Source organism: Astyanax mexicanus, chromosome 19 (assembly GCF_023375975.1).
Source record: "Astyanax mexicanus isolate ESR-SI-001 chromosome 19, AstMex3_surface, whole genome shotgun sequence".
NCBI classification, from domain to species: domain Eukaryota; kingdom Metazoa; phylum Chordata; class Actinopteri; order Characiformes; family Acestrorhamphidae; genus Astyanax; species Astyanax mexicanus.
Window position 1 is genome coordinate 42,912,692 of NC_064426.1, and position 26,075 is coordinate 42,938,766.

The window sequence follows — 26,075 nt, forward strand, 5'->3', positions numbered from 1 at the left end:
AGGTGGGTAGTCCAGGTCCAGAAAGTAAAAATCCACCCCGGGGTTGGATTTTTACTTTCAACTAGTGTAAACAGAACTGTTCTAAACATCTAAACACCTATCTATCTCAATTGTACTTGGCTGGTGGTGTTTTTCCTCCATAGACTAATTCTAACCATTTGTTCTTAGCTCTGAATTACTGGGTAAAGTATATAAACACTGATGTGTTATTCGCACAAATAACACAGGAATGAACTGCATGCTGTTCCTAGCGCTGTTAGTTAGCTCCTATCTGACGAGACGGCGTCGCTGCCCGGCTTCAGCTCTGTCTGTGGGCGGTCCCGAGTTGTAGTGGGCGGGGCCATTAATACTAATTCACAGGTTGATGTAGACACGGTGCTTTTCCTGATCGACTCGATTGTTTTTCTGAATGTTTTCTTTTACTAGCTGCTGCAGACAATGAGGAAGAGGAAGAGGAAGAGTTTCATCATGTGCAGCATCATAAACAACTCAGAGAGACCCGCTGTATTTCACACACAACAAGAAAAAGATTTAATAAATATATCAATAAGAATAGTTAGTTTAATTAAAACTGATTTACGATAGCTTGCAAACTGTAAGACATGTAAAAGTAATGGTGCTGTAAGTATTAAATACTGTGTATTACATGTCTAGTAGGGACTATTTCCACTATCTGTGCTCCCTAGAAACTTCTATTCAGTTAGCCACATTAGCATGTTAATGCTACGTTCAGCTAAACGCAGCATTTTCGTTAAGTTTAAGTTGTTTCAGTACCTCAGATTTTACTGCAGAGCCTGAGGCCTGTTCAGAACAAACTTATTATTAAAGCAGAGGCAGAATTAGTGCTAATATAGCAGCGTATCTCCCTCAGGAAGCCCCTCATTAATGAGCTACCTGTTTTAAAAAGTTGATATTTGTGTATTAACATGCCTGAACCTTTTTATTTCCTCGACTTCTGTAAGCATTTAAACCTCGCCCCCTCGTTCCCGTTCTCCAGGGGCTATTTTACAATGAAACAGATTTAAAATAAAGAAACTCCTCTCTCTCTGTGAGACCTGGGGGTGTTTTGGAGGGGTAATAATGTAATGGCTTTGTATTCCAGAGCTGTTGGCATTTATACGAGCCTGCAGGGGCGTTACGTACCGCCGGAGGAATGTGTGTGTGTGTGTGTGTGTGTGTAATGTAGAGGTGTGACATCGTTCTGCCAGGTGAGGCCTAACACTGGCATTCATCTGCTGATAATTAGAATTTATTGGGTAAAACTGTTGAAAAAACTCCAAAACATGGCCCAGATATGTAGCATCATTATGGGTTTTTGGTATGTGAGAGGGTTGGAGTATAATACAAAATAATACCACTAAAATCATGCTAAAACTACTGTATTTTTCGTGCTATAAGGCGCTCTGGTTAATAGGGCTAAGTTAAGTAAACAAAAAAATAAAAAAGACTTTCTTTTAAAGTTGAGTAAGTGCTGGATGTTAATCTACAGACATTTCTCTACTGAAAACTGTTTATTTGGGTGAATAAAGTGCTTCCGTTTATGTATTGTAAGCTTAGATTCCCAAATTTCTAACTAGGCTAACCGTTAGCAGGTAATGCTAATGCTGATCCAGCAGTGCTAGCCAGGCAAGGGCAAGGGAATGATGAGCAAGAGACACTCTGATTGGTTTATTTCACATTATGCCCAAAATTAACCACACCCATGATTAATTAAGATAATTAGTATTTGACTTTTGTGACTTGTGTACTTTTCCCGTCTTTACGATAGCAAAAGCTCTATTAGGACGGGATTAGTATCTCAGGGGTTCGTCTGTGAAAAATATCTCACACTTCTACTCAGTGATAAAACTCCTGCATCCAGACTACAAATTGTAAAAACAGGAGGATCAGTGAGTTTTTAGGCTTCTTTTCTCGGTCACATGACATCATCAGTAGAGTTCAGTAGCTCCTCCATTTCCACTCGCTTTTGTGTTTTTAACGTGGATCTCTGTGGAAATGCGAGGCCAAAACTTAATTACGGTGCGCGGCAGTGGACAAATAGCTATTTTATTAAAGGTGAGGAGACGAAACTCAGAGATGTGCGTCCGGACGGGACTAAAATTACCGGAGGAGCACGGAGTTCGGAGAAAAACAGTAGATCTACTGACCTACTGTACTCTCTCTCTCTCTCTCTCTCTCTCAGACTCCCGCTACTGATGCTGAAACAGGATTATAACCTACTGTACTCTCTCTCTCTCTCTCTCTCTCTCTCTCTCTCTCAGACTCTGGCTGCTGATGGACTAACAGCATGACCTACTGTACTCTCTCTCTCTCTCTCTCTCTCTCTCTCAGACTCCGGCTGCTGATGGAGAAACAGCATTATGACCTACTGTACTCTCTCTCTCTATCTCTTTCTCTCTCTCAGACTCCGGCTGCTGATGCTAAAACAGCATGACCTACTGTACTCTCTCTCTCTCTCTCTCTCTCTCTCTCTCAGACTCCCGCTACTGATGCTGAAACAGGATTATAACCTACTGTACTCTCTCTCTCTCTCTCTCTCTCTCTCAGACTCCTGCTACTGATGCTGAAACAGGATTATAACCTACTGTACTCTCTCTCTCTCTCTCTCTCTCTCTCTCTCAGACTCCTGCTACTGATGCTGCAACAGGATTATAACCTACTGTACTCTCTCTCTCTCTCTCTCTCTCTCTCTCTCTCTCTCTCAGACTCCCGCTACTGATGCTGAAACAGGATTATAACCTACTGTACTCTCTCTCTCTCTCTCTCTTTCTCTCTCTCTCTCTCTCTCTCTCTCTCAGACTCCGGCTGCTGATGCTAAAACAGCATGACCTACTGTACTCTCTCTCTCTCTCTCAGACTCCGGCTGCTGATGGAGAAACAGCATTATGACCTACTGTACTCTCTCTCTCTCTCTCTCTCTCTCTCAGACTCCCGCTACTGATGCTGAAACAGGATTATAACCTACTGTACTCTCTCTCTCTCTCTCTCTCTCTCTCTCTCTCTCTCAGACTCCCGCTACTGATGCTGAAACAGGATTATAACCTACTGTACTCTCTCTCTCTCTCTCTCTCTCTCTTTCTCAGACTCCGGCTGCTGATGGAGAAGCAGCATGACCTACTGTACTGTCTTTCTCCAATAATCGCCTACAAGAAAGTCGACTGCAAGTGAAATGTTGTGTTTAAAACATTGCAGTTGTTGCATTTAATGGACATTTTTATGGACAAGTCATATATTATAGTAGAATAAATAAAGTTGTGTATTTTGTGATAGTGTTTTGGTTTCAATTTAATTCTAATAATGAAAAAATAAAAGGCGCAGTGTACTAAAAAATAGAGCGCCTTGTCCATGAATGCTTGCATCTCTGTGTGTGCATCCATTAAAAAAAAAAGTTAAATTTTTTATTTTTAGGGAGCTGTAGAGCCCCAGGCACCTTTATTGTTAAGAGTCTAAGCCTCAGCCCATTCAGCAGCCATGCAACATAAAAACGAATGTAGAGGAGATGAAATATAATGCAGCAGAAGTGCACATTTATAATACGAGGCTGTCTAACGCTGTAGACACATTAATCAGAGTGTGAGTGATGGTGGTGTTTCCACAGCTTTCACTGTCACCACCCACCGTCTGAGAAAACTCACAGTCCTGCTGGAGACCGGCCACAGCATGACAGCACTCTGTCACGTCTCCGGAGTGACAGAATAAGATCGAATAAAGGATGGAACGTAGGGCGATGTGAGATAAATCATATTTTTATCGATACTGTGATTAAAAGAGCTGCGATAACATTGTGAACAACAGCAAACTCAAACTGCACTACCCAGGCCAGCAACAGGGGGAGCTCTTCACACTGCACACTGTGCTTAGGTAACAATGAGGCAGGAGGTAGAGCGAGGTAGAGCGAGGGAAAGGAAGGTACTTTGCAGTAGAATGAGGGTATAGCGAGTCAGATGAAGTAGAGTGAGATAGAGTAAATTAGAGCAAGGTGGAGGAAGATTGTGTGAGGCAGAGCGAGGTGAAGTAGAGTGAGGCAGAGAAAGAGAGATACAGTGAGGTAATGGGAGGTAGAGCTAGGTAGAGGGAGGTAGAGTGAGGTATAGTGAAGTAAAGGGAGGTAGTGTGAGGTAGATCGTGGTAGTGTGAGACACAGTGAGGTAGAGCGAGGTAGAGGGAGGTAGTGTGAGGTATAGTGAAGTAGAGGCAGGTAGTGTGAGATAGAGTGAGGTAAAGTGAAGTAGAGTGAGGCAGAGAAAGAGAGATACAGTGAGGTAATGAGAGGCAGAGTGAGGTATAGTGAGGAAGAGCAAGGCAGAGTGAGGTAGAGGGAGGTAGAATAACGTAGAGGGAGGTAGAGGTCCACAGTGAAAGCTCACAACAAACATTTTTTTATCCTGGGAAAAATATATGTAGCCAAAATTAACCTAATTTAATGATACATTTTCCTTAGCAGTGCTATTATAATAATGCATTTACCTCAGCAGTGCTATTTTAATCATAAATGCACCTCATTAGTGATGTTTTAGTGATGCATTTATCTCAGCAGTGCAATTCTTATCATATATTTACCCCAGCAGTGCTATTCTAATCATGAATTCACCACATTAGTGGTATTTTAGTGATTCATTTACCTCAGCAATGCTATTCTAATCATACATTTACCTCAGCAGCGCTATTCTAATCATATAGATTTACCTCCGCAGTGCCGTTTTAATTATACATTTGCCTCAGTAGTGCCATTATAAAAAATACATTCACCTCAGCAGTGCTATTATAATCATACACATTTACCTCAGTAGTGCCATTATAATCATACATTAAACTCAGCAGTTCCATTATAACCATACATTTACCTCAGCAGTGCTATTCTAATCCTACATTTGCCTCAGTAGTGCCATTATAAAAAATACATTCACCTCAGCAGTGCTATTATAATCATACACATTTACCTCAGTAGTGCCATTATAATCATACATTAAACTCAGCAGTTCCATTATAACCATACATTTACCTCAGCAGTGCTATTCTAATCCTACATTTACCCCAGCAGTGCCATTATAATCATACATTTACGTCAGCAGTGCTATTCTAATCCTAAATTTACCACAGCAGTGCCATTATAATCATACATTTACCTCAGCAGTGCTATTCTAGTCATACATTTACCTCAGCAGTGTAATTTTAGTGGTGTGTTTACTTCAGCAGTGCTACTAAAGTCACATACAAGTAAAATTTACCCAGAGAAAGTTTTTTTTTTCTTAATTTATCATGTTCCACAGCAATGTAGAGCAATATATGGATATTCTACAGTATTATCACATCATGTTTATTGTCAATAGCGTCTATAGCGTGTTATTGTCTATAACTCTTAATAGAAATTAAAATGAGGGAAATTGAGATCATGCACTGACCTAGCTTCAGCAGCCAGCCCTCGCGGTCGGGGTTGAAGAAGGTGTGGGTCAGGTCGTTTCCGTCGTCCTCCGGGATTTTAAAGGGTTCGCTTTTAATGCTTTCGTACAGATTCTGCTCAGAAAGGAGAGAAACGCCACACATCACCCATCACAGCTCATCACGCATGCAAATAAGCACCAGCGCATGGCCGGCACTCTGAAGCATTATTAAATATGCATGCCCTTCCTATGGGCGCTGCTGCATTAATCATGACGGGCCCGGGTTCTGTTCTGGATCTGCTTGAATGGAACCGGCGCTAAACGAGAGCTAAAACCTTCAGATAACTTTTAAGACTCTGAAACTTCGCCGCACTGGAGGAACGTGAGGTTAATTAAGCCCTTATGAAGCTCCAGAGGAAATGAGATGGAGTATATGGGGCATGCGGCTGCTTAAGGCGCTAACGTTTCAGTAGCGAGCATGCTGTTAGCATCATTAGCAGCTGGGGAATACTCTGCAGCTGGAGGTCTGAGGGTGGACGCGACGTACAGCAAAGCTCCTGATGTGGGTTATGTTCCATTACTGTAGTATATAAGCATGGACACAATATGAAACCAAATGAAAATTAGTTAAATAAAAAATCGTCAAAAACCTAAATGCAATTTTTTTTTAAAAATAAATTAGCTTTTTTCTCCATTAAATAGATTACATTTAAAAATTCTCCCAATTTAGCTTCTAAATTGAGCTGCTACTCAGCTGGATATCCCCATTTTTTCTCGGAGGAAAGCGCAGCGACTTAAGCGATTTAAGTAACTTCAACTCGGTTTCAAGACTTAAATAGAGTTACACAGAGTAAATAAGAGAACTGAACTTCAGTCAATCCTTTCTTTTAGTAAACTTTACTTCATTTATTTTTACTGAATCAATCCTTTCTTTTAGTAAACTTTACTTCATTTATTTTACTGAATCAATCCTTTCCTTCTAGTAAACTTTACTTAATTTATTTTTGCTGAATCAATCCTTTATTTTAGTAAACATTACTTCATTTATTTTTACTGAATCAATCCTTTCTTTTAGTAAACTTTACTTCATTTCTGCATACAGTATTACCTAATTACAATTACTTAATTTATACAATATTACTCAAATAATTTATGATACATAATATATTATAATTCCTGAAATTTTAATATTTTAGTTAAAACACACATATTACACTCTCTCTACACATGGATGGCATTTAATACAATATTTATACTAGTAAACTAAAAATAATGTATTACATGCCGTCCATGTGTTGAGACAGTGAGACCTGGTCTGATTACAAAATAAATCTTTGAGATTATGTAAATATTTGAATGTGTGTTTTAATTAAAATTATATATAACAATATTGTATAAATGAAGTAATTGTGATTAGGTAATATTGTATGCATAAATGAAGTAAAGTTTACTAAAAGAAAGGATTGATTCAGTAAAAATAAATGAAGTAAAGTTTACTAAAAGAAAGGATTGATTCAGTAAAAATAAATGAAGTAAAGTTTACTAAAAGAAAGGATTGATTCAGTAAAAATAAATGAAGTAAAGTTTACTAAAAGAAAGGATTGATTCAGTAAAAATAAATGAAGTAAAGTTTACTAAAAGAAAGGATTGATTCAGTAAAAATAAATGAAGTAAAGTTTACTAAAAGAAAGGATTGATTCAGTAAAAATAAATGAAGTAAAGTTTACTAAAAGAAAGGATTGATTCAGTAAAAATAAATGAAGTAAAGTTTACTAAAAGAAAGGATTGATTCAGTAAAAATAAATGAAGTAAAGTTTACTAAAAGAAAGGATTGATTCAGTAAAAATAAATTTAGTAAAGTTTACTAAAAGAAAGGATTGATTCAGTAAAAATAAATGAAGTAAAGTTTACTAAAAGAAAGGATTGATTCAGTAAAAATAAATTTAGTAAAGTTTACTAAAAGAAAGGATTGATTCAGTAAAATAAATGAAGTAAAGTTTACTAAAAGAAAGGATTGATTCAGTAAAAATAAATGAAGTAAAGTTTACTAAAAGAAAGGATTGATTCAGTAAAAATAAATTTAGTAAAGTTTACTAAAAGAAAGGATTGATTCAGTAAAAATAAATGAAGTAAAGTTTACTAAAAGAAAGGATTGATTCAGTAAAAATAAATGAAGTAAAGTTTACTAAAAGAAAGGATTGATTCAGTAAAAATAAATGAAGTAAAGTTTACTAAAAGAAAGGATTGATTCAGTAAAAATAAATGAAGTAAAGTTTACTAAAAGAAAGGATTGATTCAGTAAAAATAAATGAAGTAAAGTTTACTAAAAGAAAGGATTGATTCAGTAAAAATAAATGAAGTAAAGTTTACTAAAAGAAAGGATTGATTCAGTAAAAATAAATGAAGTAAAGTTTACTAAAAGAAAGGATTGATTCAGTAAAATAAATGAAGTAAAGTTTACTAAAAGAAAGGATTGATTCAGTAAAAATAAATGAAGTAAAGTTTAATAAAAGAAAGGATTGATTCAGTAAAAATAAATGAAGTAAAGTTTAATAAAAGAAAGGATTGATTCAGTAAAAATAAATGAAGTAAAGTTTACTAAAAGAAAGGATTGACTGAAGTTCAGTTCTCTTATTTACTCTGTGTAACATTTAAGTTTTGAAACCGAGTTGAAGTTACTTAAATTTATCAGAAATTTTATTTTTTCAGTGCAGGTAAGTGGGGGTGGGGGGGGGGGTGGGGGGGGCAGTACCCTGAGCAGCTCCTCGGGCAGGTCTCCTCCCTCGTTGATTCCTCTGTTCATGGAGATGAAGCGCTCCACGGCGGGTTTGTCTCTGACGTTGGGGTTGTGGAGGCTGGTGTTCAGCATGATGATGGCGAAGGAGAGGACGTAACACGTGTCTGCAGGAAAAAACACGTACGCGTATTAATAATTGTTCAATATATGGACATGACCACAATAAATCTGTGCTGGTCTCATTATATCTCAATCTTACACTACAGCTCAGTCTGATCTGATCTGGAGCTTTATATTACACCCTGCATAAGGTGCACAGCGATGCTCATTGCTATCTTACACCCCACTAACAGTCTATTTTCACACCTATGCCCTATGATTTTTATACTGCCCTGTACTCCCCATACTACTCTGACCTCTATATAATACCCTATACTCATTATACCAGCCTAAACTACACTATACTACCTGTATTCCACTATAATCCTTTTACTATCCTATACTCCCTATACTACCTCATACTCATTATACAAACCTAACCTACACTATTTTACCCTATACTATACTCCCTGTACACCATGAACTACACTATACTACCCAATACTATTCTCCCTGTACCCCCTAAACTACACTATTTTACCCAATACTATACTCCCTATACTCCCTAAACTACATTGTTATCCTATTCTATATTCCCTATTCTACGTTATACTTCTTATACAAACCTAAACTACACTATACTATACTCCCCATAACCCTATACTACTTATACAAACCTAAACTACACTATACTATACTCCCTATACCACCTTATACTTCTTATACAAACCTAAACTACACTATACTATACTCATCATAACCCTATACTTCTTATACAAACCTAAACTACACTATACGATACTCCCTATACTACCTTATACTTCTTATACAAACCTAAACTACACTATACTATACTCCCCATAACCCTATACTACTTATACAAACCTAAACTACACTATACTATACTCATCATAACCCTATACTTCTTATACAAACCTAAACTACACTATACTATACTCCCTATACTACCTTATACTTCTTATACAAACCTAAACTACACTATACTATACTCATCATAACCCTATACTACTTATACAAACCTAAACTACACTATACGATACTCCCTATACTACCCTATACTTCTTATACAAACCTAAACTACACTATACTATACTCCCCATAACCCTATACTACTTATACAAACCTAAACTACCCTATACTATACTCCCCATAACCCTATACTACTTATACAAACCTAAACTACCCTATACTATACTCCCCATAACCCTATACTACTTATACAAACCTAAACTACACTATACTATACTCCCCATAACCCTATACTACTTATACAAACCTAAACTACCCTATACTATACTCCCCATAACCCTATACTACTTATACAAACCTAAACTACACTATACTATACTCCCTCTACTCCTTATACAAACCTAAACTACCCTATACTCCCTAAACTACACTATTTTACCGAATACTATACTCCCTATACTCCCTAAACTACATTGTTATCCTATTCTATATTCCCTATTCTACGTTATACTTCTTATACAAACCTAAACTACACTATACTATACTCCCCATAACCCTATACTACTTATACAAACCTAAACTACACTATACGATACTCCCTATACTACCCTATACTTCTTATACAAACCTAAACTACACTATACTATACTCCCCATAACCCTATACTTCTTATACAAACCTAAACTACACTATACTATACTCCCCATAACCCTATACTTCTTATACAAACCTAAACTACACTATACTATACTCCCCATAACCCTATACTACTTATACAAACCTAAACTACCCTATACTATACTCCCCATAACCCTATACTACTTATACAAACCTAAACTACCCTATACTATACTCCCCATAACCCTATACTACTTATACAAACCTAAACTACACTATACTATACTCCCTATACCACCTTATACTTCTTATACAAACCTAAACTACACTATACTATACTCCCTATACTACCTTATACTTCTTATACAAACCTAAACTACACTATACTATACTCCCCATAACCCTATACTTCTTATACAAACCTAAACTACACTATACGATACTCCCTATACTACCTTATACTTCTTATACAAACCTAAAATACACTACACTATACTCCCTAAACTACACTGTTTTTCTATACTAAACTCCATATACTAACCTATACTATACTTCCTATGCGCCTTATACAAACCTAAACTGCACTATACTACCCTATACTATACTTTCTGGAAAACCTATACCACCCTTTCTTACAATGTATTACCCTATACTTATTATTCTGCCCTATACTCTGTATACTACCCTTTACCCCCTGTACTACCATATACTATCCTGTAATATCCTATTCATACAATACTTTCCTAAACTATCTATACTCCTCGATACTACCTTATACTATATTATTTCTTGTACTCCCTATACTACCATTTATAACATTGCACTCCCCTACACTCCCCTATACTACCCTATACTCTCTATACTCTGCTGTTCTATATTTTCCTCCTTATTAACACTTGTGGTTGATAGGGGTTTATTTAACCTCAGGTATCCGCAGTGTGATGATGTAGTTAAGGGGTTAATCAGACCTGTGGCGTGGGTTAGTTATGGTGTGAGTAGGTGGGAGTATAGTGTGAGTATTGTTTATGAAGGTGGAGGGCTGGAGGAGAAGTGGCGACAGCGTGGAGAAACACGACTGCAATGATTTATTTACTACATCTGCTGAGACTGCGCCGTGTCAGAGCCATTAGAAACAACATGCTGTACTTTATTCCCTTCATCCACCCACTCTCATTCCCTCCACTCCATCCCTCCATCCCTCCATCACCCACTCACTCCTCCACTCAGCTGTGGAGCTACAGATCAGATCAGACACAGCTGTAGTGATACAGACCAGGGGCCCTATTATAGTGATCTATAGTTGAGCCGCCAACCATGCACCGCATCTTAATTTAGTGCGTGTCAGTGTGTCTTTGCTATTATAACAATGGGAAAAGTACACATTGCGCGTCTCGAAACGCACAAAAAGCATGTACTAATTCTCTTAATTAATCATGGGTGTGTTTTTCGCTCTGGAAAAACCATTATTAATTATAAAAAATATTCTCATTTAGAGCATTTATTTGCAGAAAATGAGAAATGTCTGAAATAACAAAAAAAGATGCAGAACTTTCAGACCTCAAATAATGCAAAGAAAACAAGTTCATATTCATAAAGTTTTAAGAGTTCAGAAATAATCAATATTTGGTGGAATAATCCTGATTTTAATCACAGTTTTTTTTTCATGCATCTTGGCATCATCTTGGCATTATATTCCACAGGTTTTTAATATGGTAAAATCAGAGAAAGTCATTATTTTTAAGAGCTCTCTTATTTTTTTCCAGAGCTGTATATTGATCATGAACAAGGCCTAGGTATGTTAGAATATTATCTTAACAAAACAGCCATATTAAAACCTTCAAGAGAGTGGAAACCAAACCAGAAGAAATGTGCCTAGACCCTAAACAAAAAATCTAAGATATAATTCTAATTTGGTTTAATCTATTTATTTATTCTATTTATTTATTCTATTTATCTATACCCCCAAAAACAATGGATATAAGAAATGTAATAATGAAACACCAGCATATTCTAAAAGGTGACCCCTCACTAACTTTTAAAACTTTTAAAAATGTACCATTGGTCACATTTAAGAGGGCTAGAAATATAAACATAATAAAATAGTGTCGTTAAAAAGAGAGAGGTTAATACAGAGCAAAAAAAAGTTATCTTAAAAGTTTATTTCCTGTAGATATGAATGAGGATTTTACAATTAAAAGAGTTTCTTTAGGTAATTTGGGGAAATGGGTCTCTGGATTTTCAGTTTGGTGGTGATATTGTTTTTTCCTCTATTTTTTTTTTTCACAAAAGTTTTTTCTTTGAAAAATGTATGACTATAGCCCTATCCGGACAGGATTATTTTCTCAGGGGGGACACCTGTGAAAAATATTTCACACTTCTATCTATCTCAGTGATAAAACTCCTGCATCTGAACTGCAATTGAAAAAAACAGGAGGACCAGTGAGTTTTTAGGCTTTTTTCTTGGTCACATTGCAGGTTACAGTGCAGTTCAGTAGCTCCTCCATTTCCACTCGCTGTTGTGTTTTTTTAACATGGATCTCCTTGGAAACCGTGGCGCGCCCAAAGTACGGTGCACGGCAGTGGACAAATATCTATTTTATTAAAGGCGAGGAGACGAAACTCAGAGATGTGCGTCCGGACGGGACTAAAATTACCGGAGGAGCACGGAGTTCAGAGAAAAACAGTAGATAATTCAGCCTGTAATTTATTATCTCAGAGGACGACTGAGAAAATTAAACACGTACATGATCGTTCTGGACGGGAATAAAATCACAGAAAACAATAAAAGATTTAAAAAAGGACCCCAGTTCTTCAGTGCTCGAGTCTGCTGGGAGAGATGAGCTTTAGGATGAGCTCAGTTATCCTGCAGTGAAGTTCAGATATTGACGGCATCTCATTAAAGCCTGAGGATCTATCCTGAGATCTCGTGCACACGCAGCTCTGGGACGAGGACTCACTATTATTGACCCTGGATCAATTTCATTATCACGTTCATCATATATTAATTAACCAGATCACGCAGACATCAGCAGGAGGGTGTTGTAATTAGACAGATGAACTGCCAGTAAGATTACCCTAGGGTGTATAAAAACCCGGTACAACTGCAGAAAGAAATATATGTTTATTAAAGTGATAATATAAGATCATTACTTATTCAGATCTGGAATAAATGAAGAGATCTCTTCAGTTTCTGAATCAGTTTCTCTGATTTTGCTATTTATAGGTTTATATTTGAGTAATATGTATATGTTTATATGTCACACATAAGGCATAATACTATGGACTTAATTATGTTGCAAAACTTAAAGATACTGACCTGTATATATTGTTGCCAGATAATGAAAAAAGTCTCTAATTTTGTGGATTTTTAGTTAACTACATAATTTGATAAGTCAAACTGTGCCTTACACTGTGCCAAAATTCCCTGATGAATGGACCAATAGAAATACTTTAAAATTAAATGAAATAAATTACTTTTACATTGACTTCTATTGAGAAGGTTTTATCTTACTCCTGTAAAGTTGCTGTGTTTCTTTGTTTTACCTGTTTTACATTGGACAGCGACGATATATTGTGTACATACAGTGGTTCTTCTAAAAGTTCGTGAACCCTTTATAATTTTCTATAATACTGGAATTTATAATTCTGGATAAATAAAGCTCTAAAAAAAATAAAGAGAGCACTTCAGTTTCTGAATCAGTTTCTCTGATTTTGCTATTTATAGGTTTATGTTTGAGTAAAATGAACATTGTTGTTTTATTCTATAAACTACAGACAACATTTCTCCCAAATTACAAATAAAAATATTTTCATTTAGAGCATTTATTTACAGAAACTGAGAAATGACTGAAAAAAACAAGTTCATATTCATAAAGTTTTAAGAGTTCAGAAATAATCAATATTTGGTGGAATAACCCTGGTTGGTTTTTAATCACAGTTTTTTTCATGCATCTTGGCATCATGTTCTCCTCCACCAGTCTTACACACTGCTTTTGGATAACTTTATGCTGCTTTACTCCTGGTGCAAAAATTCAAGCAGTTCAGTTTGGTGGTTTGATGGTTTGTGATCATCCATCTTCCTCTTGATTATATTTCAGGGGTTTTTAATTTGCTAAAATCAAAGAAAATCATCATTTTTAAGTGCTCTATTATTTTTATCCAGAGCTGTATATAATAATGGAGGACTGACCTGTGGATTGGAAGACCCCTGGGTTGCACTGGCAGTACCGAGACGCGAACGCTTCCATCATTCGATCGATCTTCTGCGCCTCGCCCGGCAGCCTGAAGCTCCAGAGGAACTGCCTGCTCAGAATAAATGAGTGGGCGGGGTCAAACAGGGAGTAAAGCGACTGTCAGAACAAAACATCCTGTTCTAAGAAGCTTTATTTTAGTAAAAAACAACAAAAATGCATTTTTTTCATATGCATTTTAATAACCCACCTTAATGCCTGAACAAGATTGAGGTCTGAAAATTCATGGAGCTCCACAAAGGCCTGGAGAACTTTAATATTGAAGTCATCCCTGAAGAAAAAAACTTATTATTTATCAGACTGTAAATACAGTGGAAACAGCATAATTTACTGTACTCTCTTTCTCTCTCTCAGACTCCGGCTGCTGATGGAGAAACAGTATGACCTACTGTACTCTCTCTCTCTCTCTCTCTCTCTCTCTCTCAGACTCCGGCTGCTGATGGAGAAGCAGCATGACCTACTGTACTCTCTCTCTCTCTCTCTCTCGGACTCTGGCTGCTGATGGAGAAACAGCAGCATGACCTACTGTACTCTCTCTCTCTCAGACTCCGGCTGCTGATGGAGAAACAGTATGATGACCTACTGTACTCTCTCTCTCTCTCTCTCTCTCAGACTCTGGCTGCTGATGGAGAAGCAGTATGACCTACTGTACTCTCTCTCTCTCTCTCTCTCTCTCTCTCTCTCAGACTCCGGCTGCTGATGGAGAAACAGTATGATGACCTACTGTACTCTCTCTCTCTCTCTCTCAGACTCTGGCTGCTGATGGAGAAACAGCAGCATGACCTACTGTACTCTCTCTCTCTCTCTCTCTCTCTCTCTCTCAGATTCTGGCTGCTGATGGAGAAGCAGCATGACCTACTGTACTCTCTCTCTCTCTCTCTCTCTCTCTCAGACTCCGGCTGCTGATGGAGAAACAGCAGCATGACCTACTGTACTCTCTTTCTCTCTCTCTCTCTCTCTCTCTCTCTCAGACTCCGGCTGCTGATGGAGAAACAGCAGCATGACCTACTGTACTCTCTCTCTCTCTCTCTCTCTCTCAGACTCCGGCTGCTGATGGAGAAACAGCAGCATGACCTACTGTACTCTCTCTCTCTCTCTCTCTCTCTCTCTCTCTCTCAGACTCCGGCTGCTGATGGAGAAACAGCAGCATGACCTACTGTACTCTCTCTCTCTCTCTCTCTCTCTCTCTCTCTGACTCCAGCTGCTGATGGAGAAGCCGCCTTATGACCTACTGTACTCTCTCTCTCACTCTCTCAGACTCCGGCTGCTGATGGAGAAACCGCCTTATGACCTACTGTACTCCCGGTCTCTCTCAGACTCCGGCTGCTGATGCTGTAGCAGCATGATTTTACATTTAAAATTGATTCAATGACATTATTATATTAAAATGTAAGCTATGGACACCCCAGATAACGCCTCACTAAGAAACGGGAAAAATTAAAAGAGGAAGAAATTAAAAACAAATAAAATAATAATTCAAAAAGTACTTACCTTTCTCCCAGGTAATCGCCAATGACAGTTTTATTCAGACCCTCTCCTTTATAGAGGAACTGAGCGATATCTTCAGGGGTGTGCTGCAGGAGATCATTTTCCAGGAGGAACTGGATTCCCTGTAGGATAAATATAAAAAAATAAATATAAAATACCAAACTCCTCAAAAACAGACGAATCAGGACTCCCTAAAGTGTTAACATGCAAAATTCTCAGCACATTTGCTGTGCAAGAAGGTAATTTCTTCATATTAATATTCTTCAAACATTGCCATACAAAGATGAAAAATAAGTATATGAATTAAAAATATATTTTTTTTATTTTTACACCAGCAGTAAAGCAGCATAAAGTTATCCAAAAGCAGTGTGTAAGACTGGTGGAGGAGGAGAACATGATGCCAAGATGCATGAAAAAAAACTGTGATTAAAAACCACCAGGATTATTCCACCAAATATTGATTATTTCTGAACTTTATTTGGAATTAGGAATATTTCCGTTATGGAAATGAATACTGATTTTGTAACATTAATGAAGGTGAATAGAACTTGCCTTTTTGGGATCCATGTTGAATTTCTTTCTTCCCATGGCGATCTGTTTGTTTCTCTGTGTGGTTTTGCTGTAATGTGGAAAAATAAAGAGATTTGAGATTTGATGAGTGTTTATGTGCAGTAAATGCAGAAACTGGCAGAAACGGTTATGCGGTGGTGGAGATTCTTCTGTAAGAAAAAGCCGAGATCATCTGATTTTTATTTTCCAGAAAGCAGCTGCCAGCCCAATTGGAATATACACCACATTAATGATTTATGCAGCTTCCAAAAATTCTGGCCTACATTTCAGAATCCAGTTGGTTTTAGAAGTTTGTGCATTTTGGGCTGCTGTTTTAAGTACAGTAATATAAAATATATATATTACAGTATTTCATGATCTTTAATATCTTTAATATTACCACCACACTGTGTAACTTTCTCTGCACATTGTTGCTTATTGTTCTTTAGTTTTCATTACTTGAATTTTCTTTTAATTATAATGTGTTGTATTTACTTTTAACATTGTTCTTAAACTTTTTCAACATTTTCTTTTCTTATATTACACTTATTAATTTTAATTCTGTTAGAAATGCCCTTTTCTAGCTCTAACAGCACTTTTATTCTAATTCATTTTTGGCATTTTTCCTTCTTTTAAATACTGTAGATTGTTTTAATCACGTTTGAATCATGTTTTATTCTTATTTTATTTTTATTTCCATTTTTATTGTTATTTTCTTACTTGTTTATGTGACTCTCTTTGTATTTTATAATTTGTGAAGCACTTTAAATGACCATAACTCATAAAGACATAAAGAAAATAACACAATAAGTATTATGACTAACTGTTAAATACTAATGTGTAAAATAAAGAAAATCTAATTTGTATATTTACATTATATAAAAATATGTATATATGTATATTTGACTTTTTTAATTTTACACATAAGTAGTTAACATATATATATATATATATATATATATATATATTTTTTTTTTTTATTATTATTATTATATTTAACTTGAAGACACTTAATGTTGCTTGTGTGTTCTGTTCACAAGCACAGTTTAGCCAGACACCACCAGTCACCATCATTACCCCCTCCAATGCACTTTACACTGTGAGTGGTAATATTGGCCTTCTATGGTGCAAAAGTGTGTGAAAAGTATCTCTATTTATTACTCTGTATGTAGAAGTATACTGTAGATACTAGAGTTTAATAAAATACTTCTGTAGAAGTTGAAGAAGAATCAACTCAAGCTTTTTACTCTTTAAGTAAAAGTGTTTTTAAAAAGTACTGGATTCAAAACTACTTAAAGTATAAAAGTAAAAGTAATGTAAAGAGAAAATAAATCACTACAGAGTCCTATAGTGCACTATTACCCCCTCCCAAAAACACATTTTTCTAAAAGCCATAATGAATATAATGTTAAAATATTAAAATGTTAATGTTGATAATATAATATAATTTAGGATTTTGCACTAGACTCCTCCCTAGTGTTTCAGCTGCATATATGCTTATTAAAAAATAATGTATTTTACATACAGTAGAGTGTACATATATTAAAGAAGCTTAATATCCAATCAGATTCACTCTATCTGGATGGAGAGATTTATCTGGATAGGGGTTTTATCGAACGATGAGAAGCCGGAATGTAAAAAAACGAGCTGAAGTTAAAAAGGAGTAACGAGAATGTTTTTATTAAAATGTACGGAGTAGAAAGTTCAGATAATTGTGTGAAATTGTAAAATAATTATTTGAGTAAAGTATAGATAACCTGCATTTCTACTTATGTAACTTAATGAAATATTTGTACTCTTCTATGGTGTATTCTTGGTAACTTACACACGTAAAACCTGTACATACTGCTGTTTCATTACGTATTTTGGCTAATACTGCTTTACTTTAGCCACAGACTATTTATCTATGTAAAGTACATTAACTTTGCATATTTTAAAATAAGACATTTAAAGCCACATTGGCTTCAAAGCTGCAAAGCAAATTAGAAAGAAAGCTTCCAGCTGTTGAAAGCAGCACAGTGTATGTAGCATGCTAACATTTTAATGCTAGCTTTCTCTTTTATCCCTTTTAATTTGGGTTACCTATTTCTCTCAACACTCTGTAAACTAGCCGTTGGCACAGCTGCCCAGCGACCATGCCCTCAGTGCCCTCAGTGCCCCATCAGATCAGATAACAGAGCCGTGTGAATATAGGGGTTAGCATTACGCTAACGCGAGGACAGATCCCCGGCTGAACAAGCGCTCTGTAGACAGAGGGGATTAGCGTAGCGGCAGGTGCTAGCTCACAGCGCTAATGTGCATTTCAGCAGCTCTGCTCTGCAGTTTTAAAGGAAAAGCTAATTTAGCGTTATAGCCACGTTCAAATTGTTTTTTTGTTTTTTTTTACATTGAATTAACATTCATTTAATGTTACGGTTTTACAGTGGTAGGAAAAAAAAGTTACGGTACACCTGATAATTTTCATGATTTTCCTTATAAATCATTGGTTATTCGGATCTGCAATTTCAGTTAAATAGAGCTCTGGGAAAAAATAAGACCTAAAAATGATGAGTTTCTTGGATTGTACCAAATTGAAAGAGAGTGCCATAAAGTTATCCAAAAGCAGTGTGTAAGACTGGTGGAGTAGGAGAAGAACGTGATGCCAAGATGCATGAAAACTGTGATTAAAAACCACCAGGGATATTCCACCAAATATTGATTTCTGAACTCTTAAAACTTTATGAATATGAACTTGTTTTCTTTGCATTATTTGAGGTCTGAAAGCTCTGCAACTTTTTGTTTAACGTTTTATTTCAGACATTTCTTATTTTCTGTAAATAAATGCTCTAAATGAGAATATTTTTATTTGTAATTTGGGAGAAATGTTGTCTGTAGTTTATAGAATAAAACAACAATGTTCATTTTACTCAAACATAAACCTAAAAATAGCAAAATCTGAGAACCTAAAGTGGTTTTTATTTTTTTCAGACCTGTATTCCTTAGTATTTTTTTATTTTAATTAATTTTGTATATTTTCTTTGTGTGTTTTGGCTATTTTATTTTTTTTTTCTATTTTCTTAAGTGTTTTCTTACATCTTTTTGTATATGATGCAAATAACAATTATGCAAAGAAAATTACTTGCATAAAATTCGTATATGTTGTTTGTATTATTTTTTATAACCTGTACTGTTTTTACAGTGTAGAAAGAGATATTTAAATATTAATAATATTAAATAATATTAATATTAGTGTGAAGCATTAATGTGAGAATAGAAGAGCCCAAATCCATCCATCAAACCACTAAAAAACTTTAAATTAACATTGATTAAATGTTGAAATGTGAATAAAAAACAATGCACATCAGGCAGTGTTAAATAAGGGTGGTTTAAATGTTTTTTTTTTTTTTTTGCATCCAATCAACATTAAAAACAGAGGAAAGAGATGCTGCTGATTTCAGGAAACCCGACCCCAAGGTCGTAACTCACCTCTCGCCCACGCAGGTGAGCTGCTCGATCTCCGTCATCACCTCCGCGATCTCGTACTTCAACCGCTGGTAAACACAGACAGGTACGCACAGTTAATCCCAGCAGGTGAGGGCCGAGGCCCAGCGTTCAGCACAGGTCACATCCTACCACGCGCTGAATTCAATCCAGCCTCTAAATATAGCACATTTCCCCTTTACATAGCTGTTAAATACGCGCTAACGAAATGCAAATCAATAAACTGCATTTGCCTTTTCCCGCATGCAGGAGAAAAAATATGCAAAACATCATGACTGTGAGAGAGTTAACACAGCAATAAAAGAGACGATTTATATACACTGTTCCGCTCCTACCACTTCCTTAAGAAGTGTTAAACTACTGAAAATATATATACAGCTCTGTAAAAAATAAGAGAGCACTTAAAAATGATGAGTTTCTTTGATTTTACCAAATTAAAAACCTCTGGAATATAATCAAGAGGAAGATGGATGATCACAAACCATCAAACCACCAAACTGAACTGCTTGAATTTTTACACCAGGAGTAAAGCAGCATAAAGTTATCCAAAAGCAGTGTGTAAGACTGATGGAGGAGAACATGATGCCAAGATGCATGAAAAAAACTGTGATTAAAAACCAACCAGGGTTATTCCACCAAATATTGATTATTTCTGAACTCTTAAAACTTTATGAATATGAACTTGTTTTCTTTGCATTATTTGAGGTCTGAAAGCTCTGCATCTTTTTTGTTATTTCAGTCATTTCTCATTTTCTGTAAATAAATGCTCTAAATGAGAATATTTTTATTTGGAATTTGGGAGAAATGTTGTCTGTAGTTTATAGAATAAAACAACAATGTTCATTTTACTCAAACATAAACCTATAAATAGTAAAATCAGATAAACTGAGGTGGTCTCTCAATTTTTTAGAGCTGTATATATAAATACTCTATACTAATAAGGTATACTAACGTAGGTGCTCTTTTTTGGGGGCCTGTTAAGTAGTTTCTGAGGCTGGAAACTATTGCTCTTGCTTTACTGAGGCTGATCCTGATGAGTGCCAGTTTCATCATCATGACGTTTTTGAAGGGTTTTTTTGCGACTGCACTAGAGGGTGCACTAGAGTTCTTGAAATTGACTGACCTTCATTTATTCAAATAATTTCTTTATTTTCTTCACTTAGTTGAGTATCTCTTGCTTTACATAATATACATAATATTATAGATAATTAAGTAATTAACTCTTGACGAGTTCAGCACAGCTGTTAATTGAAAGCCTGAATTCCAGGTGACTCTACCTCATAAAACTGACTGAGAAAATACACCAGCAGAGAATGTGCAAAGTTGTGTTTTTCTTCATAGTTTGGATGAGTTTAGTATTAATCTACAATTAAAAAAAAAACATTTTAATATAATGAAAATACACTCAATTTAAGGATTGTCCAAACCTTTGGACAAAACTATACTACATGTTTTTCAACAGTTTTAGTAAAAACAGTTTATTTCTGTTTATTAACTCACCTCAATATCATCCAACAGCTCTTTTTTCCTGCGTCGTATGTTCGTCAGCTCATCCCTCTCATCTAAGGACAGATCCTCCGGTACTAGAAAAAAGCATAAGGGGGGAAGATATTGAAACATACAGGGGTTGGAGAATGAAACTGAAACACCCGTCATCATTTTAGTGTGGGATTTTAGGTTTCATGTCTAAATTGGAGCAGCCTGGTGTTCAATCTTCATTAATTGCACATTGCAGCAGTAAGAGCAGAGTGTGAAGGTTCAATTAGCAGGGTAAGAGCACAGTTCTGCTCTAAATATTACAATGCACACAACATTATGGGAGACATACCAGAGTTCAAAAGAGGACAAATTGTTGGTGCACGTCTTGCTGGAGCATCTGTGACCAAGACAGCAAGTCTTTGTGATGCATCAAGAGACACGGTATCCAGGGTAACGTCAGCATACCACCAAGAAGGACCGACCACATCCAACAGGATTAACTGTGGACGCTGTAAGAGGAAGCTGTCTGAAAGGGATGTTCGGGTGCTAACCCGGATTGTATCCAAAAAACATAAAACCACGGCTGATCAAATCACGCAGAATTCAATGTGCACCTCAACTCTCCTGTTTCCACCAGAACTGTCCGTCACCACAATCAGTTATTGTGCTCTAAAACCAGGTGTTTCAGTTTCATTGTCTAACCCCTGTAGGCGCTCTAAACACATTAAGACTCCACCACCTATTTAGATATACTAAATGGAGTTGCTGTGGTGACGAATATTGGTTGATACCAATACATCCATAATTTCTGGTATTTGGAGTGGAGGAAGAATTAGCATTAGGCCAATGTATGCTTCTGCGTCGAACCTATGCCGTAGCCTAGGCATCGCTGCGTACCCTACACCGTAGCTTGATGCACACCTCTTTGGAAATGTAACTACGCATTGCGCTACGTGGACTGCCGTGGCTGTGATTGGTTCACCGGTCCTTGCACCCCCTCTCTCACATTCCCGGTTTAGACGCAGAGCTGCTGATATGCGCACGCAGAAGTATAAACACGCTCCACTGCATAGCGCACTTTTGCTGGATACGCGTAAGCTATCGCAGAATCACAGTATCATAATGTCATAGGTACTGTATGGTGCTACTGCAATATCGTATGGCGAGATCCCCTGTGATTCCCAGCTCTAGTAAGTATGGTGTAAGGTCTCTAGTAGAGATCGCTTCACCCGCTGTTCGGCTAAACCACTGAGTGGCTGTCGCACGAGCTGGCACCTTCACCCGCCGCTGCTTGAAGATGCTCGAGAGTCACAAACCAGGCAGGAAGTAGGTCACTTTCGCATTTAGCAGCTCTGGCAGATTGTGCTAACTCCTCCACTCTCTTCTGCCAGCTTCCTGTATCCATTGCTCGGGAAGCACAAGAAGAAAAAAAGCCCAGCTGAATCACTTCGCTAAGCTGCTTTACAACTCATCATCTACACCAACCCCCCTCTGCACCCTGCCAGCCACCCGCCACTCTACCAGCCACCCGCCACCCTGCCAGCCCCCACCAACATTCAGCTCACCCAGCCACCAATCTTCCCTCATCAATAGCAAGAGCTGTATAAGATATTTGGCAAAACAAAGTGACAGAGATATGGACCATTAATTCCAAGATGGTGAGCTTTCCCAGAGCCTGGAGTGATGGACGTGCTGCCAACCCCCGAACAGATGATCCGCACAGCGCAGTCTCGCAGAGCGGGATGGCACCAGTGCCAGCTTTTTCATGATTCCTTATGATTTCAGAAGAAATCGAGGGCTTTGCAGTGGATGGAAAGAGCAGAGGAAGCAGCATCAGGCCGGGCTGACTCCGCACAAAGGCTCGCGCTGGATATTCTGCTTTTTACGAGGCACATAAAGCTCCATTTGTCAAGTGGCACCCCGTGGGCGACCTACGTCTACCATCCAGAACGAGTGCCAGCCCTCCTACACCGTCACCGGGAACTCACGGGCCAAATAAATGACTTAAATGTCTCCGATTGTTCGGCTGCTGAGCTCAGTGACGGGTTCCTGCTGGGTGTTTGCCAGCGCTCGCCGGCGAATGAAGTGCTGGGTGATTTACCAACCATTGTGGGGTCGTCGCTGACCATGTAGTATTAAAGTTTAATGGTGCTAAAAGCAATGTTTTTTACATTAAAATCTTCCTTCCCAACAGACATGACCGCAATCACCCACGATGCATTGTGCATGCAAAATGGCAGAGTGCAAGACGAAACTGAAAAATAAGTCGATACAATGCATGCAAACGTTCAAAAGTTTAGATGTTAGACACAGAATAACCACAATACTACGAAACACAACAGCCAGGATACCTTCATTTAAGCAAAGGAACATCGAATTAATGTTAATAAGATAAACTGATTTAAGTTGATTTGGGTTTATTTTACCCGAAATATACCCTAATATCAGTAATAGGGATGCACTAAAATGATTTGTTTGGCCAAAAGGGAAATCGAACGATATAAAAACAGAAAAACAGCATCTTTAAGCATCATAGATGTAAGACAGCAGTGCAAAAATGTACCTCAGTAGCTTCATTCTAATTATACGTTTACCTGAACAGTGCAAATTTAGTTGTAAATTTACCTTAGCAGTGCGACTAGAACTTTTAATTTATCTAAGAAGTGTCATTCTAATACGAAATTTACCTTTTACGTTAACCTTTACGTTTTTTTACCTAAGTTGTGCTACTCTAATCATACATTTACTTCAGTGATAAATTTCCATCACTAGTTCTTAATGTAAATACACTAGAGTAGCGCAATATTAGTTGTAAATGTACCTCAGTAGTACCATTCTAAATATATATATATATATATATATATATATATATAGTTCAGTAAAGGAAATGATGAGCAAGTGATAAACTGATTGTTTTTTTCTTGTTTTACCCAAAACATCCCCCATGCCCTAATATTAGTAGGGATGCAATAAAATTCGAACAATATAAAAACAGAAACACAGCATCTTCACGCATCGTAGATATTAAGCAGCAGTGCAATTTTATTTTATTTATGAATGTACCTCAGTAGTTTCATTCTAATTACACGTTTACCTCAACAGTGCAATTTCAGTTGTAAATTTACCTCAGAGGTTCAATTCTACTCATAAATTTACCTTAGCAGTGCAAACTAAGTGGTAAATTTAACTCAGACGTTCCATTCTACCTTTTACCTAATGAACTTAGTTGCGCTACTCTAATCATACATTTACTTCAGTGATAAATTTACATCAGTAGTGTCGTTCTAAACATATATAAATATATTCAGTAACTCAGGGAATGATGAGCAAGTGATACACTGATTTAAACTGGTTTATTTCTCGTTTTACCCAAAACATCTCTATGATTATTTAAGAGAATTTGTGTATTTGCTTGTTTTTTCAAGTTTCAAGTAGCGCAAGGTGTACTTTTCCCATCGTTTCGATAGCAAAGACACACCGTCACCCCCTAAATCACGCAGCACAGTGCACAACTGATGGCTTGCCTATAGATTACTAAAATAGGGTCCAATGCCTCTTTAGTACACTGTATTACACAAGATTTTTTTTCTGTTGGCAGCAGTTTGAGGGTCACCACAGTGTACTCATAGTCATTATGTTGGCATCAATTTGTCCGGGCATCGCCTCATAGTGCCTGTATCCTGGTGACATGATGTCAGTTTACACCACAGGCCTCCCAGAACAATAGTGCACCAAGCTGCTCGTGCGTCAGTCCGTCAATGGATGATAAAAGCTACGTTAAGCTGCTTAACATTTAATTTTAATTATATGTTTACCTGAACAGTGCAAATTTAGTTGTAAATTTACCTCAGAGGTTCAACTCTACTCAAAGATTTACCTTAGCAGTGTGATTTTAGTTGTAAATTTACCTCAGAGGTTCAATTCTACTTTTTTTTTTTTCATTTTTTGTCAGACACCGTATCCAGTATGAATACATTTCAGGCTGCATTGCACAAGCCACATGCAAATCCCCGGCTCTGTATTAATTTCCATAGCTCCTCTCAATAAAGCCCCACTGTTCACACCTTCAAACCAGCAGCCCAGCCCCAGCTTACCCACAATCCCTCCAAAGAGTTTCCACCGCTTCCGGGCCGAGCCGCGCTGACTGAGCTCTGAACTATTACCCGTGTCTCCTGACGGCTCAGGCTGCTTAACGCTTGCATAATTCAGCACAGGTCTCTTTAAATGGAGATACTTAATGCTAAGCGCTGTTCAGATAAACCGCTAGCTATCAGAAGACCTTCACCTCAACCCAGAACTACAACACGAGGGATGCAGTGATTTAATATCAGTAGGGATGCACTGAAATTATTCGCTTTGGCCCAAAAGGAAATCAAACAAAATTAAAAAACAAGATACCAAACACAGCTTTACGCATCATAGATGTAACACAGCAGTGCAATTTTAGTCATGAATGTACCTCAGCAGTGTCATTCTACTTATATGTTTACCTCATCAGTGCAATTTTAGTTGTGAATTTACCCAAGAAGTTCCATTCTACTAATACCAGAAAGTCTTAGAAATGCAACATGTGTAGAATTGTTCAAATCCAGGTTAAAAACTTGTGCTTTTAACTAAAGCATTTATTTCTCTGCACTGCATTTTTTACCTTGTTTTATTATCTTACTTAATTTTGTATTCATTTTCTTAAGTCTATGTTTTTCCTTTTAGTGCACTTTATTTTTATTTCTCATGGTAAGCACTCTGAATTGCTATTGTGTATGAAAGGTGCTGTACATATAAACTTGCCTTGCCTGGCCTTATAAATGTATCTCATAAGTGCTGTTGTAATCATACATTTACATCAGTAGTGCAATTGTAGCCTTAAATTTACCTCAGGAGTGCCATTCTACTCATAAAAATGTACCTCAGTTGTGCTATCATTTACCTCAATAGTACAATTTTTTGTTATATATTTAAGTCAGTAATGCAATTTTGGTCATACGCATACCTCAATAGTGCCAT

General features: G+C 37.0%; 1 protein-coding gene across 1 annotated transcript in view; it reads right to left on the bottom strand.

Moving 5' to 3' along the window:
• Positions 1–26,075, bottom strand: part of cyth3b (cytohesin 3b) — a 70,796-nt gene that overhangs the window by 16,895 nt on the left and 27,826 nt on the right. The window contains exons 2-9 of the mRNA XM_049468140.1: positions 21,093–21,175; positions 19,578–19,642; positions 16,116–16,182; positions 15,567–15,685; positions 14,266–14,346; positions 14,015–14,127; positions 8,134–8,282; positions 5,403–5,514 (exon numbers count right to left, since the gene is read on the bottom strand). Of these exons, the coding sequence (XP_049324097.1) occupies positions 5,403–5,514; positions 8,134–8,282; positions 14,015–14,127; positions 14,266–14,346; positions 15,567–15,685; positions 16,116–16,182; positions 19,578–19,642; positions 21,093–21,175 (789 nt within the window). The remainder of the gene's footprint in view (positions 1–5,402; positions 5,515–8,133; positions 8,283–14,014; positions 14,128–14,265; positions 14,347–15,566; positions 15,686–16,115; positions 16,183–19,577; positions 19,643–21,092; positions 21,176–26,075) is intronic.